Genomic DNA, 17,227 nt, shown 5'->3' with positions numbered 1-17,227 from the left:
TCAGGTTTATATTCATGAGCTCGTGGATGAATTGCACTTCATAAATTTCTATTTTCTCTTGTGCAGTACTTAATTCACGGAAGCAGCATATGCTTGCTTTTTAGCTTCTTATTGCTGTAACGCCAGATGGGAAACAATTCACATCAGCCACTACAGATCATGTTTTTAAGGGAAATTTTTTAATGACACCCTCTATATATATATATATTTAATTTTTTTTAATTAACACTTTGATATGAATCGAGTCAGATCGGATCACATCAAAGGGGGATTATGTTATATGGATTGAGTCTAATTATCTTAGTTATTTAGTTTAGTTAGAGCTTTAATAAGTTAGGATTTTATTTAATTAGCTAAATTTAGCTCTATGTAGTTGTAAAAAACTATTCACAAAATAGTCTACAGACATTCGAGTAATATCAAGCAGTTGGATAAGATTGCTAACCTTAAGATCGATAACTTTGATATTAATAATTTTTCTAGGTTTGGAATCTATCTGTAGCGAAATGAATAGTTAATCCGAGAAGATAAGGTTTTTAACTTAGTTTGGGTCGCTAGATGAGCCTCTATAAATATGTGAGTAAAGTCTAATTGGAGTGGAATTTGATAATTGAAAACGACATTGTATTTTTAATACACTTTTTCCCCTTCATACCCTAGCACCTAACTAGCCATTGAAAGGCTATCAAGTTAGGGTTTATATGATCTTTGGTCACTGTTCGGTCGATATATCAAGATCTAGTCATTTAAACCCTGCGATCTTAAATTCGTTGCAAAGCTTTTTTTCAAGGACGACAATATATCTAAAATTTAAGAAGATCCAACGGTTAGATTATCTACGGCTTTTTTTTTTTTCAAAAGTCACGTCCGTAATCTAGTTTAGAATCGTTATAAATCGAATCAAGCTGGTTAGAAACATACTCAAGTTATTTGGATTTTATAACCCTTAATCTTCCTATTACTCTATAATTTTCACATAATGCTTGAGTTAACTAAACAGTTTTCAAACAGAAAGGTATTACCTAGAATTCTGTTAGAATATTAAGGTAATAATTAAAATACCTATAAATTATGTGGGATATGATCTAGAGATTAGATACAGGAAGATATTTTTAATTTGATGGAGTGAGCTAGGTGGGTCATGACTTTAAAAAACAAAGGTTTAGTGAGTACGGTCTAGGTTAAAAAATTTCAAGAGTATTTAAGTAATTTGATCAGTAAATTACCAATAATTATAGACTAGGACTGTCAAAATAATTGAAACGGCATTAAGGTTTATTCTTGATTAAGCACGAGCTCCGATATGGAACCAATTCAAGCTCGATCAAGGAATTAGGCTTGAAATTAATTTTGCTCGATCAAGCTCAAAATAGTAATATAATATTATATAAGGTCGTAATATTTTAATATATTAGTTCCTAGGGTTCCTGCTGCTAGAAGTTAACACTAATATAGGGATTTATATTAGTTTATGTTTTTATAGTTGAATAATGCTTGATCAAGCCCCATTTAGTCTTGAATTGATTCAAGCTTGGAATCACTTATTGATTGCTTGTTAAGCTAAAGCACAAGCTCAATAGTCGCTTGAATTAAAATAATTTCAATTCAAACTTAACCCTAATTATAGGCTCAAAATTATTTTCAATTTAAGCTTGATAAGTATAGTTAATGACAGTTAGTTAAAAGTAACAGTGGGGTTGATTAGATGGGTGTTAATCGAAAATATATGATATTGAATGGTGTTATTTGAAAATTTCCTCATTTTATTTTTGTAATAGAGGGTGGTGTTATAATAGTGCCGAAGGGTTTTTATTTCCTTTTTTTAAGGGTTAAATATATTTTATGTTTTTATATTAATGTCCAAAATTGTTTTACTTTCTGTACTAAAAGTTGTCTAAAATTAATCTCTATACCTACGACTGAAGTGAGATCGTTAAATTTTTCGTCAAATTTAACATACTTGCCCAAATAATTTTCAGAATTAATTTTTCCTCAATTTGTTATATTTTATAAACTAAAATACCCTTAGCTTCTTCCTTGCCCTAAAATGACAATAAAGAAAAAGATCAATCTTCCTTCTCACCTCTCCACTCTTCTTTTCTCACTACTTTTCTCCTTCCTCCCCCTAGAGGTAGAGAAGAGTACGATGGAGAGGGAGAGAGCGGCGACGGTGATTTCCGGTGAGGATGGGATATTTTAATAATTTGTATATTCTTACTTAAGTTGGATAAGAAAGTTAATAGTATCACTTTAATCATACATATAAAGACTGATTTGAAACTTTTTAGTACATGAAAGATAAAAGTGATTTTAAGCACAACTATACGAGTGGAAAATGTATTTACCCGTTTCTTTCGTTAGTTCTTTAGGTGAAAGGTTTAGAAGTAGAGTAGATTGTGTGCAGCAATTTTGTTCGAGTGTTCAAAATTAAATAAGCTTAAGCTTATTCTAGTACAAGCATAATTATACTAGTATAGTAATTAAACAACAGTTTATCTTAATATTAGTTTACTGATACCTACTTCTCTATCCTCCTTTCCATCCAATATTGCTATGTTTATAGATTACTATTTTATCCTTGAAAATGTATCATTTCAATCATTCTCTCCATTCTCTCCTCTCTTCTCTCTTCATCCATCTATTATAAAATATACGATTTACAATTGAACATCATAAGCTCTCTTATGTAAGTGAACGCCTCATAAATGAAGTAAGCCTTAATATTACTGGACACTATCAAAGTTTTCTCTTCTGAAAAGCTAAAAATAATATCTCCATTTGCAGATTATTTTGCACCAATAAAATATAAACTAACCTCTTCAAGTTGAAGATCGATATTCTGAAATTTCCAAAATGTCTGGGTTAGTGATACTGAAATTTGACTAGCATTGTAGAAGATGGCCTGCGTTATTTTTCAGGCTATGCTAGATGAATTAACACAGGGATGTTAGAAGGATTCTGCACTGGAAGTAATCTATTCATTTGTAATTGTTACTCTGCAATCATGCTACGTAAGCTGAAGTAATATTCTTACCCGCCTTTCTTTACAAAGATTGAAACAATCCGCATAAATGTAGAGAAAGAAGTACAACTTGAACCTCAAAAAGCTGGAAAGAAGAGCAAAATATCTATTTGTTTTGAGGAAGATTACCTAAACCATGAGCATTTTCGTCATGACTCCACCTTATCAGGTTTCTGTTCTTCCTCACCGTTATGTTCTCGTGGAGAGAGAAGATTGATGAAAGCCTTTTTGGCCTGGCCAACCACACGAGAAGTTCTTCTTGCCGCACCCGCAACCACAGGTTGTATTGAGATATTTGGTAAGCTTGCTCTTTCCTGTATCATTGCTGTAAGTAAACACATTGGCAAGATCAATTTAAACAAATAAATAAGGTGGAATATACAAATAGAATGAGAGACTTGACAACATACAGATAGTCTGCTGCCGAGCCATAGTTCCCATCTGTCTGATTCCAGCCTCTGCAGCTTGAACTGCTTGAGCCGATTTGGTGACACCATCTGCTATCTCCTGGCTGAAAAGTAATGGCAATACAAGGAGTGTGTGAACTAGCTACTTTAAAGGGAAAGCCAGCCACTTTGGTATGACCAGCATGCAGTGTCTGCAATCTCTCTCCTTTAATGACCAAATAAGTTTAGGTGGTGTTTGGTTTGTGCAAGGTATTTATTTATGAAATGGAATTTTCTTAAATATATTTTAGTCAAATGCTGCATAAAGTAAATTATGTGGTAAGTTATGTATAAAATTTTATCAGAGGTAACACGTTTTATAAGATTTTAATTACAATTAAAATCTTATTCAAGATAATTATTACATTTTACAACTAAACAAAATGTGAGTAAAATTATATATGCATATAATTTACATTTAAAGAATGCGCATAAAGTTATCTTTAAAAAACTTCATGCATGAACTAGACGAGGCCTTATTTTCTTTTACCTCAAATCACTCAATTCCAAAGTGAGATCACTGATCTCCATGCCAGAGAGTCTTATTGCTGCCATAGTACTTGGTAGTTCTTCACGAGCAGTATCTGCTAGCTTTGCAAAAGATGTTGCCGCTCTTTTCATTGCCTAAAGAAGAAACAAGGGTTTAATATCATTATGCTGCGTGGAGGCATGTAACAGGAAAAAAAAAAGGTGAAAAGAACAACGGACTTGCACATTGAACTGGCTGCTTAACAGGAACAATGAGAAGATAAACTCTAACGAGAGATTGAGTATGCAGCCCTTTTCGGTTTCAACTCAAATGTGTCATGAAAAGCTTAAAAAGCTGAAAATAGGCAGGATAACATACACAATGAAGAGAAACTAGCTTGTGATACGAGAAGATTTTGTAACCTTTGTTTATTCTGAAACAAGAAATACTATTAAAAAATTATAAGAGCAAAAGCTCAAAGTTCAAAATGAAAAGAAAACATAAATTGAGAAATTTATTCCGGATATTCAAGAAGCATTGGAAGATTAAAAGATGCAAGATTTATGAGGTCTCTGGTCCCCCAAGAAGATAAGTTGATCGAGCTCAAGTTACGGGATGTCAACAAATTGAACATGCTTAGTAGAGATTAGCTCAGCATGAATTTTACAGGCAGCAGACAAGCAAACTTGCGTCCTAAGGAAAGAGTTAAGCTGACATTTCTGGCCCATCTAGCAAACTTTGTTTTTGGCCCAGCTATTAGGATTGGTATACCGCATACTAATACAGTTACTAAACAATTATTAATATAGTTATCAAATTACTTCATGAAAGCCATAACCTTCCACTGAACCATAATGTATGAAAATAACGAACTGTACAAATTAAATGATAAGAACAACTTACAAACAGTGTAGGAATAACTGCAACCACCAGGCTGGTAAATGCTACAGAGGTCTGCAATATATAGAAATAAACATAGTGTTACCATTATTATTTTCCTGAAAAATTCTAATTGAAAAAAAAAGAATTTTTTCATAGGTCAGCGTAATTCTTGAGGCATACAAGCTCGAATTTGGAAATAAATAAAATTATATCCTTGACTTGGTTAGAACCCATAACTACAACCTAAGTATGCTGAAATCTTAAAATGATGCTATATGTTCTAATTCATCTCCTTTGCAATCAGCTTTATTAAAATGTGAAGTCCAGACTCCATATAATCAAATTATAGAACTAATAAGTGATAATAAATTTCCATAGAAAAATAAAAAATTAATTATGTAATTTCTTAGTCTAAGCAAGAAACAGTTAGTTAACCCATATGTTTCTAATGAAATACTAAGTTGTTGTAAATATAGATAGACAATGAGTCTGCATGTTATCCAACAATTCTATTATCTGCCTAAATTAAGTAGCTAGCTATCAGATATATCAAAGGAACTGCCACGAAGAACGGAAGAAATTTAATGAGATAGCTCATATTGCCCTAGAAGAAGTGACTATAAGGTTCATGTAGTGTAAAGTCCTAGACAATAAGTTGGTGTTAATGCTCTACACTTACCACTAAAGGAACCTTCCATGAGAATTATAAGGCCAATTAGAGGAAAAAGTTATCTGTTATCCTGTCTAGACTTTAGGATCATTCACCTCTGGAAAAAACTTTCATGAAATTCCTTCAGAATAGCAGTCTAGACAAAGCTTAACGATAGACAGCTTGTATTTAGAGATTTGTTTCCATCTCCAAGGCACAGACGGATAAAGATCCAAATGAAGCACAATCTCATTTTTAAGGCCACTTTAACTGTAAGATTTAATTATTAAGGTCTATAAACAACAACCCATACTAACCCAAGCACACATATATGGCAACATAGGATTATCTGAGAACGAGATTTGCATCCATAGATCAAATCAACTATAAATAGATGTGCATAAGAAATTGGTGTTCAGAAAGCGCATTAAAAAACTATTGTATAAAGAAATTTAGAAATATAAGATGCCTACAGAAGCAACTCCAAACCAATGATGACTAAACTCTAAAGACATATTTAAGGTTGGGATTCATCCTTTTGGTTCCTTTTCAACCACATAACACCTGAAGAAATTGAATAATAACTGTTTCATAAAAAGAACAAGGAATAAAACTTAAAATGTCCAAAATTAACACCTTCTGCCAATGTATTACGGCTAAACCAACCGCTAAACTACCCACACCAAGATAGTAAGAAGCACCAAATCTTCACCCTGCTGCAAATTTATTAACAATCCTCAAAAGAAGAAATAAGAAAGCCATCTCCATTTCATCCCCATCCCATCTAATAAAATCGACATCTCCCCACTCAATAAACAAACGAGATCGAACAAAAGATCACATTTTGGTAAGAAGTGAACTCATTTTAGACGTTCACAACTCCTAAATCCACACAAATCCAAAACCCAAAACAAAAGAGAAGCCAAATTACAAGGAAATACTCACCGTGACAGCAATGAAGGCCAAGAGGAAGAACGCCTGATCTCCCAAACTCATCTTCCAACTCTCAACACGCACCGGAAAGCTCGGCTCTCCAACCCCCACGCTAATCCGATCCCCTTCATCTTTCACTCTCTCCTCCTCCACCTCCTCGACCTCCACCAGGTCCGCAACCACAACCTCGGACTCCTCCAGCCGCTTCGCAGATCGACAAGAGAGCACGCGGTGCGACGCAAAGGCGCGAGAAGGGAGGGGAAGATATCGGAGAGAGAGGGATTCGGCAGAAGATTTAGGGGCGAAATTAGGGTTTCTTGGGTGACGAGGGAGAGAGGAGGAAGAGGGGTAGGAGAGGAGATGGAGGCGATTGGCGGAGGAGACGAGGGTGGAGGGGCGAAGCATCTCACTCCGTTCCTTGCTCCGGAGTTCTCCGGTGAGAGGAAACGCTGCTATTTATTTATTAGTTATTTACACTAGATTTTGTTCAACGGTCTTGCTTTCTTTGCAATATAGATATTTGATTCCTTAGAAATTTATACTCTACACCCTATACTTTGATTTTATTATCATTCAAACCCTACCATATAGTTATTTATAATTAAGTTTAGGACTAAACTAGTTTTATTTTAAAATTTATTTATCAAAATAGATAGCACCTAAACTTAAATGTTAATTATTTTTCTAAATAAAAATTATAAGATCAGCGTTTTATTTATTATTATAGTAAAATAATTTTGTTTTGATATTTAAGTTTGAGTGTTGTCAATTTGATAGATAAATTAGAAAACAGTGCAAATTTGTCTATCTTATATATGGTTATTGCCGTTGTTATACAGGGGTGTATACTAGCCGAGTTTGATCGAGCCCGGCTCTAATCAAGCTTAGATTGAAATTAATTTCAAGCTTATTTTTGTGTCAAAAAACTACAAGCAACCAAAACATAAATTACAAGTAACAAAAATAATTGTGTCAAAAAACTACAAGCAACCAAAATATAAATTACAAACAATAAAGATAATTGTGTCAGAAAATAATGACTGAAATTCTGAATGGGTGAAATGGTTTTGATATGATGATTCATATTAGTATATATATATTCGAGCCTTATTGAGTCGACTCGGGATCAAGCTTGGCTTAAATTTAATTTCGAGCCTAGCTTTAATGATCAAGCTCAACTCAGCATATTTTCGAGCCGAGCTTGATCGAGCATTATCGAGCCGAGCTCGAGCCGGCTCGATTATTTTGATAGTCTCGTTGTTATATGATCAATAGTTAATTTACCTTATTTATATAATAACTATTAGTTAAGTAACCAACGTTAGGATAATTTTTTGAGATAATTAAAATAATATGGAGAAATCGAATGACCAAATATAAATATGAGGTTTGTAGGTAAATGGATGGTGGCGTTATGGCGAGAGGGTTCGGATGACATGGCACAAGTATAGATTCATAATAACTTGCTATCGTTATTTTGTATAATAAATTTCTTACGTAATTACTATTGAAAACAAAATATTATAATTGTCATTATTTTTAAAGTTATAAGAGCATCTCCAACTCTGCCTCTATATGGGCTCCAAATATTGAGCCAAAAATGGAGCAAGAGCCCGGTGCACTCCAACCGACCGGGCTCCATATATATTAAAATAATAATATAATATATATTATTATATTAGCTATTTTAAATTACTTAATAAGTTATTTTAGCGTTATTATTTTTTAATAAAAAATATATGGTTAGAAAGCTCTCATTGAGATATTTAAAATAAGACTAATATTTAATAGTTTTAGAAGGAATTTTAAATTACTAATTTTTTAATTAAACACATCGAAATTATATTACACGAAATAAACATCGAAATAAGCATTACATATCATTAACTAAAAATATCAAAATTACATTACATAAAATAAGCAGAAATTAACCAAACATAATAAAAATAATAGATGTTTAATATTCTGGTAAGTCATCTCCGTAGCCACCGGTTCCGATTCTGCAGCCACCAGTTCCGGTTCCGGTTTTATTTTTAATGTATTTTATGTTTGACGTATTTCATATCTAATGTATTTTAATATTTATATTGAGAATAATTTTAAGTAATTATATTTTAGGGCACATAATTTATTAGACACATTTTTATAAATAATAAAAATTTAATATTTAAATAAAATTAAAAATAATTTAATATTAGACTCAGTTTAAAGGTCTCGACGAGACCTTTCCAATGATATTATTTTTATTAAAAACTGATTAGTAAAACTAATTATATACTCAGTTTAACTAACTAACTAATTATCTAATTTTATCTGATAAAAAAAAATATTTTAAGAATTTTTTTAAATTTTTGCAAGAAAATAAAAATCAATGATAAATTTGACACTCTAAACTATCAGAAAGAATGGCACTTTTATTTATTTACCTACATTTGCTAATTTTTTTATCAACCGTGAGGAATATCCTATAAATATTTGGTTAAAAACTAACCATAATAATAATTTAAAACCCTATATAAAATAATGGTAGTTTATGGCGGGGAGTCATCAAGGCAGCTCTAATAAGTTCTTACATTGCAGGTCAACTGGGATGCAGATTCAAGCTATAGAAACAGTCTCTTATACTCCAGAAGGTGATAAGATTGTGTACATCTTGCTTTCAGCACTCAACCGTTCTATGTAAGATATACGAGAATGCAGAACATCTATTCATACAAATTATAGAGTAACAGAAATTTCTCTTCACTTCACTTACCTGCGATACATAAGATGATCAAATGAATCAAATACATCTTCATTATATAGAGTGCCCATATAAAATTTCGAGACATCTCTTATTTAAATAGCTGTTGTACAAAAGATGTAGAACTAAAACACGGTTTCATCACACAAAACTGATGCTTCTGGACCCAACTGCAGCAATGAACTGAAGAGGAAAAGGAGTAATCAATCTGAGTTACTCTGTTGATTTATTGTAGGTAGATATACTCTATGGAAATTGTTCTTGTTAAGTTTCCTCCGACAGGTAGGGCATTTCTTTTGTGCTTTAATTGAAGCCTTAATACAACTCTGACAGAAAATATGGCCGCAGATAGTCGAGCATGGTTCGTCCAGCTGGTTCAAGCAAACAGGGCAGCTGAATGCCGGTTCCTGTGGAGACACCTTTACAGGCTCTGGTTGTGGATTCTTTGATTTGTTTTTCTGCAGCACATATTAAACCAACCATAAAGTGAGAAAAAGAATTCAAAGAATTCAAAAAATAAAAAGAGATTCCAAGGATAATGAAAATAACAGAGCATGAATTTGTTGCTGTAGAAGCTGAACACTGTTACAAGTATGTTTAATAACAGATACTCCATATGGAAGATCTACTTATTGAACTCAAGCCTACAAACTTCAGTACACACCTAAATAACAAACAGCATGACCAAAAGCCAGAAGGATAAAAAATACAAACACAAAGAAAAAGAAAAGAAAAAGAAAAAGACAAAGAAAAACAAAAGAAAAAGAAAAAGACAAAGAAAAAGAGAAGATATAGATGCATTGTAGCATAGGACATATCTAAAATGGTGATACACTCAGATTGCCTTAAGACAAAACGGCTATTACGAAACTAGTACTAAAAACGAAGTATGTTGGTTAGCTATTTATCTCAAGAGTTGTTGACCCTCTATTTGCTCCAGGAAAATAAGCACATACCTTAGCTCATAATCATGTAAAGCACAATGACTCCTTATATGCCAACATTCCGTTACACCTCACTATAGAAAACAGATTGTCGATCACCAACACATCAACGTGTAAAAGATTAATGCATTATATTAGGCAAGACAAAGAAAGGGCGGGGCCGCATAGACTCCCTCACCCTCTCTGCACCACAGTACCAGAGTGGCGTGCCATATGTCTTCTCTTCTTTCGACCTTTTCCCTACTAAATTCTCATCTCCCATTTTCACTGAAACCTCCCTTACCCTCTCTCCTGTTTGTGCCACTGTCGCGGGTCAGAACTTTGTGCTGACACTGCCGATGAGATCCCCGATAAGCCCTCTAGCTCTTCCCTCCTTTAATTTGGGCTTGGTCTGGTCTGTACAATACCGGTTCCTCTATTCCTCTACGACTTCTCCAAAAAATTAACTGGTTGGCGGTCAGGGGGGCTTTTCCATTACCCAAAGCTTCCTCCTAGCGAGAGATTTTGTTTGGGCCATCCTGTTACACATGGCTTGTCCCTGCCACTATGGGACCTCCATCACTGCGGTGCAACCTCACCTATCTCAACCCATAGCCTAAACCACCACCTTTCCCTATTGCCTCCTTTGGCAAGACTTTGGCCTACCTCATCAGAAATCTGGGTCGTGGCTCACCTCCACCTAACGACTGACTAAGGGTCATGGAAAGCCTCTCTGTGTTGAGTTTCTCTCCTTTGTGGGTTAGGTGACTTAGGCTCAAACTAAACAAGGCCTAGCTAAGGCCTAGCACCAGGGGTTGTGTAGGCTTGATCGAAAATCCCAAAGGTTGGATCAAGCTTGGCTCAAGCAAGGTTCGGGTTGGGCTAGCAATGGGAGGCAAACTTGGATCGATCTATTAGACTGAGCCTATGAAAAGACTTTTGGCCAGTCACTGTTTTTAAAGGTGATCAATGCTCATCAAGATAGTGGTGGGGCAGCTGGCAAGCTGCCCCACCATGCACCTAGGCGGCCTACTAATGGCAGGTAGGCCGCCATTCCTCCTCTTTTTTCTTCTGCTTCTTCTTCTTCTTCTTCTTTTTCTCTCTTTCTGCCTTAAGAACCTATTTATCTTTTTCTCTTTCTCTGCTTTGGGAACTCACAACTTCTCTTTTCAAAGTATTATGGATTCCTAATGTAGATAGGAGTCTTTTTCTACCTTGGGAACTCATTTTTCTTTTTCTCGCTCTATCTGCTTTCGGAATCCACCACTTCTATTTTCAAAATATTGTGGGTTCTCAATCCCAATATAGAGAGGATAAACCGTGAGATAAGTTGTCATGCTCCATATATATATATTATATATGGATAAAAATATATACATATTTATATATAAACTTTGATAATATATATATCTATATGTATGTTAGAGTTGTAAATTACCATTAAAAATATTTAAATATCCTATATTAACATATAATATATATTAAAAATGCTAGACCATCTTGGCACCCACCTTTCATCTAGAACCTAGGCAGTGGGGTGATTGCCTATTAACCGCGGTCGCCTTTCAATACATTGGGACTAGTCTTTTTGGGCTAATTTATTTACCTTAGTTATTCCTTTAATGTGGCCCTAATATAACATTTTTCACAGGTCTTCCATCAACTAACATGACTCCTAAAGCTGATTGTGACCTACAAGGAACCCTAATCGTTGCCGAGAACTCAGCGATAGTAGGCAAATGGACTATCTCCCCTTACTAATACTTGATGTTTATATGAGGTGATAGGTTATACAAATGACAAGACATGGTATATTTCACTAGATGCCGGCATATAGTGGCAATATAACACCTAATACTTTTTCCAATTGCCACGATGCTTGTGTATGTATGGTAGCATATTTAGTGGTGATATATATTTATTTCATGATGATGTCTATATTAGTCTACATTATACTTGTTGATTTCCCTGTTGGTAACATGTACACAAATTAGGATGACACTAACACCATGTGCACAACCATTTGAGAGTAGGACTTCTATGTCTCAACAAAACATGATACCACCCAACCAAAGTAAGAGGAGAAAATTGTATTATAGTATAATATAGTAGGACCCATGTTTGAAGTCTCTGCCTGTAGATATCAAACAATCAGGTACACCAATCGCCAAGCTTACATGGGCAATAATACTGCTTTAGGAGAAGGTCAAACCCTTTTGGTAATAAAATTGAATGTGTGAGAGGTAGGACAATGTAGGTCTAACGGTACCCAGCTGGCATAGGATGAGGATGCTTTGTAGGGCCAGTAGCTCAATGGTGCGAACTCTAGCATTGATGCACGATGTGGTTAGTATTTGTGGTCACAGGCCCATGACTAAACTCCTTAGTGTATGGCTATAGAAAATTAGTTCAACTATTTGTTGGGCATGGGCAAACAATACTACAGCTAAGATCTACTCTTCCTTTTAGGGATGCTTATTCTAGATAACTAAGCTCTTTAGTCTATGGCTACATAAATTAGTTCAGCTATTTGTTGGGCATGGGTAGACGATACTACAGTTGAGGTCAACCATCCATTTTAGGAGTGCTCATTTTAGATAAATATGGGTAACAATTGGTAGGCCTATTCTCAAATGATAGGTAGGCATGTGAATATCGAGTAAGTCAAATTGTGCAGAAGCCAGACCATGCTGGCTATATATATATATAGCCATCTGTCGTACTTGTTGATCTAATATATTATGCACTTTATCGTGTTAAATATAGACATATATATTGTTTATGCTATGTGTTTGCTTGTTTCCTTATAGCCTAATCATGCTTGATATAATTGCCACTTGCTATACTTTAGGCTCACTTCCAGTTCTAGGTCAATATCTGATATGGACTAACCAATGCAATGGGAAGAGCATGATGTGACCAGGTTAGCTATTGAGGCATTAGACTATTTTACTGGCTTATTGTAATAGTTTGTAGAGTAGTATGCCCTCGATGTAGCTTCTAGTTCAGTATGTACTTTTGCATTTGTCGACTTTGTTGCATTGTTGTACTAATCGATGGCCTATGTGTCTTACTGTTGCTTATGTTATTTTTAGTTATATCTAGTAATGGTTGGCAAGTTGTTAGCTATTATCCCCTCTATTTGCGTCTCTTATGGAGGCTACCTCACATTGTTGGCGCATGGTGAATTCTAGGTATTTCAAAAATATGTATTAAGCAAGAGGGAAATGATGTATAAATAACTATGGCACGATTTTTTTATTTGTTCCTCTAATTAAATCAAATTCTTTCTCGAAAATTCATTCTACATTGCATGAAATATTGTAAACTATTTTGGTTTCAAGGAAACATTAATGACTTGCTATACTTGAATTCTAATACTCAAACAATCCTTGAATTCTAGTGCTAGTGGCATAGGGTGTGCCCATTTTAGCTTGCCACAGTATGTGCAACAGGCCACAGCGTATGATTGGCACTAACAATGGTCGTGTGGACGACCTACACATACAACGGTCGCACGACACCTCTTCTAAGGGCTTCGCCCTCTCGCCATTGACCTCATCGTTGCTGCTCACCGCTGACTTTGTCGCCCCCGAGTTCGAGGTGCCGCTCGCACCCTAGTCGAGTGCCTTGGCCCGAGGAGGAAGAAAGGGTCAGGTGGGTCAGCTTGGGTTGAATAAAAACTTAAGCTGTGCGCATTTAAGTATTCGCAAGTTAAATTTTTTTTCAATCTGAACCAATCCACCACCCTTTCTTCCTCCTCGAGCTAGCGCACTCGACATTGGTGCAAGCGGCACCTCGAGCTCGGGGGCGATGAACTTGGTAGTGAGTGGCGACGGCAAGGTCAACGACAAATGGTGAAGGGTGAAGGTGAGTAGCCTCCCTCATCTTTTTCTTTCCAGTATCCTATGTGAGCACATTTCTACATGCCTCTAAGCTAGATATCCTAGTGATTGTTTGCATAAACATAGGCCTTTCATTTTAGATTCTATTAAGAATCACTTGTTCAAGGCATTGCAACCAGTCTTTCCACACAAATGAAATTGTAGTGAAAATCACTTCTTATGAACATCAGTGGCACTAACTCTCCCAACTTAAAAGTTTGAACTTTAGCCAATAATATACTTCTTCGATAGGAAACTAAGAATTAGTGATATTCAAGCTACACTGTTTTTACATTGTGACAAAAGGAGTCCAGACTATTTGACAAGTTACTTCAAGGCAATATGGCTTTATTAGGATTGAATACTCAACTAGCACATTCTTGTAAATACATTATCAGAAGTCAACTCCTAAATTGAAAAAGAAATTGGAAGAATAACACTTCTCAATTTGATTCTGTATTTCTTACCCGACTTCAAAATATCTTGGGTCTAGACCAACTTAGTTCACATAAAAGACTAGTATAGAAGGCTAAATTGACTGAATGAGAAACAACTCAGTCAAAGGGAATAGGAACTTTCACACATTGAGTAATCAGATGATCTAGTCCATTTGGGCCTATAGCAAATCAAACTGAACAGAGTCAAATAACATAAAGAAGTATAGATCAATTTATGCCTAGCTGAAAATTATGTGCAAGATGGGTCTGATTTGTGGACCAGACACAACCAATACAAGTACGTCTAATAATAATAAACAGAATATGCCAGTTTTAATGGAGAGATCTCCAAAAGATTTCCTTGGGACTAAGGAATAATCAACTTAAGAAGGATAGGCACTGCTAACTATACGAGGAGATGGAAGAAAATTCTTATACAGACTTATACGAAAATAAGTGCAGAAACAATAAAGCAGAGAAAAAGAACCTTGCTGTTGCGATAATATTCATTAAATTCGTTATTGGTAGCCACATTGCTTCGTGGAATCCTCAAACGCTTGTTATGGTTGCTACAAGATAAAGTCCTCATTGTTTTGTCTACATCACCACCTTTGAGAATAGATTAAAAAGTCAGCCACGATATTTGTAGAACGGAAGTGTAAATAAAGGAAGCAAAATGTTTTCTAACAAAAATGACATATCTAATACTAAATATGGCCTTCTGTATCCTAAGAAAAAGAAAGCACATTTCCCTGAAATAGTAAATTATGGTTCCGTAAGATGTAATACAAAATCATCTTAAACCTCAAGAGAAATGCACTCAAGCTGCTACAATACTGCTACCAATTGATGTGAAAGAAAATTCACTAAAAAGGGAAAAAGGAAAGCGCTATGTGGATTCAGAAGAAAGATTATACATAGTTAAACAATCTAAAGAAACATAAGATATTTTGTTTTAATTTTAAAAGCCCCAGTGTATCAGCCTTTGGAATAAAATAGGGTTATTTGCAGGCAAAGGATACTCTAACTCCTAAGGTTTCAATAGTGACCATTTTCAGCATCTTGGAACAAGGGGGCAGAGGTAGAACCTCAATTTATGATAGGTAGTGTAAAAAAGAATGAATAGAGGAAAAACAATAGATAATATTCGTGTAAAATATAAAGAAAAGGAATACCTCCGACATTTTGCTCAATTGAGAAAGAGGTGAAGATAATAGGTTCTAGTATGGAACCACCCAACCAGGGGAAAAAAAGAGATCAAGGAAAATGAAGAAGATCAAATAGGTTTGTCAGGGATAACTCTAACTAGGCCTGACTCAATTTAAAGACACCTAAAGATCCAAATCTAACTCTTTAATCTGAAATGTCGTTGACTATTATGCACCTACATAGATTTATCCAACCAACAATATATACCTAATTTTGTTCTCGTACACAAAAAATATAATTGTACATATGAACTTGAAGAAAGTATATGATAATTAACAGATGCATAATGACCTGTTTGCCTTGGATGAACCTCCTCCAGATCATCATCGAGAAGCACTGTTGCAGGGCACTTCCTCCTAGGTGCCCCATTACTTGTCTAGCCCATTAAAAGAAAAACATATCAGAGAGCACAAGAAAAAGAAAAATAAAAACTTAAGTTACAACAACCTATTTGCAAAAATAGTATAACTGCATACTAAATTACTGACCCGACTCCATCATTGCCCACTACAAGGAAAATAAAAGGTTGAATTACAAGGATTTCACATATGTTTCTGTTACATTCAATCTTCTTAACATAAGCACAAGTTTAATAAAGAATCGAACCACTTTTCATCCCATGGGTTATAAAAAAAAATCCAAAAATACTAAAGTTGTCATCCAAAATTCCAAATGCAAAATCATGGAGTGATGGAACACAAACCTGGGATAGCCGAGCTGATGAAGATAAGATCACGACATCATCCTCAATAGAATCAACATCAATAGGTGATCCTCGCATGCCATCATCAGTCAGAAACTGTGAGTACTGTCGTGCACTAACATCAGCCAACAAGTGCAAGTTTTCAGGAACAGAAGTTCCTTTGTGCATTCCGGCCTCCACCACAGGATCATTAAGGTCCACATTCGACGACATTTCTCCAAGGCCACCTTCCATCACATATCTCGTCTTACATCTAATCGATGACGATGTACGCAAACTCATTCTGTGAATCACTCACATCAATTTAGGGGACACAAAAGAAATATTGACTAAATAACACCACACATAAATATACTTCCATGGACACAAGGCAAAAAAAATAAAAAAGATCTAAGTAATCACATCAGAGGCATATATTATATACAACAAGATATAAAGTAAACTCTTGAAATGCCAAAGAACATAATATAAACCTTCCCTTTACTAGAAAAAGTTCTGACTCTAAACTTGAACAAGTCAAATTGCAGTGGATTCAATGCAGATGAAGGGCCCTAATCTTTAAGAAGATTACCTTTTTCTTTTCTTGGCACAGAGAATTATAAAACTTGTTCTTCAAAAACTAATCTTTCACACCACGATTGGTGCTTTTCGCGGAGATCGATTAAAATTATATAGCAAAAAGGAATTTGATGAACGTAGATACAAGAAGTCAAAGATGAATGGATCAAATCAGCAACAAAGGCAGGCAAAGATGAACGAGGAATCGTACCTTAGAATCAAAGGAGAAGATTCGAAGAGAAGGGTTTCTTTTATCCTTCTGCTCGCTCGATTTAGTTTCTAGGGTTTTATAGACGGAAGAGAGGGGGGAGGGATAAAGATATAATAATTGATGGAATATTAATTCTAATTTTCAAATTTTCAATTGAT

At 34.9% G+C, this 17,227-nt stretch overlaps 2 protein-coding genes across 2 annotated transcripts; both read right to left on the bottom strand.

Moving 5' to 3' along the window:
* Positions 1 to 2,956: 2,956 nt before the first annotated feature.
* On the bottom strand, positions 2,957 to 6,881 carry LOC140778042 (uncharacterized). Its single transcript, XM_073122566.1, has 5 exons — positions 6,414 to 6,881; positions 4,841 to 4,891; positions 3,959 to 4,092; positions 3,433 to 3,533; positions 2,957 to 3,347 (listed from the first exon to the last, which is right to left on the bottom strand). Exons 1-5 carry the CDS (start codon positions 6,804 to 6,806, stop codon positions 3,172 to 3,174), a joined length of 855 nt encoding a protein of 284 aa, XP_072978667.1. The 5' UTR covers positions 6,807 to 6,881; the 3' UTR covers positions 2,957 to 3,171.
* Positions 6,882 to 9,127: 2,246 nt separating this feature from the next.
* On the bottom strand, positions 9,128 to 17,180 carry LOC140758444 (uncharacterized). The gene is made up of 5 exons (XM_073094614.1): positions 17,070 to 17,180; positions 16,301 to 16,583; positions 15,889 to 15,973; positions 14,876 to 14,997; positions 9,128 to 9,602 (listed from the first exon to the last, which is right to left on the bottom strand). Exons 2-5 carry the CDS (start codon positions 16,580 to 16,582, stop codon positions 9,348 to 9,350), a joined length of 744 nt encoding a protein of 247 aa, XP_072950715.1. The 5' UTR covers position 16,583; positions 17,070 to 17,180; the 3' UTR covers positions 9,128 to 9,347.
* Between the last annotated feature and the right edge of the window lie 47 nt (positions 17,181 to 17,227).

Source organism: Typha angustifolia, chromosome 3 (assembly GCF_048772165.1).
Source record: "Typha angustifolia cultivar Huaian chromosome 3, ASM4877216v1, whole genome shotgun sequence".
Lineage (NCBI taxonomy): Eukaryota > Viridiplantae > Streptophyta > Magnoliopsida > Poales > Typhaceae > Typha > Typha angustifolia.
This window is presented reverse-complemented; position numbering and strand designations above follow the sequence as displayed.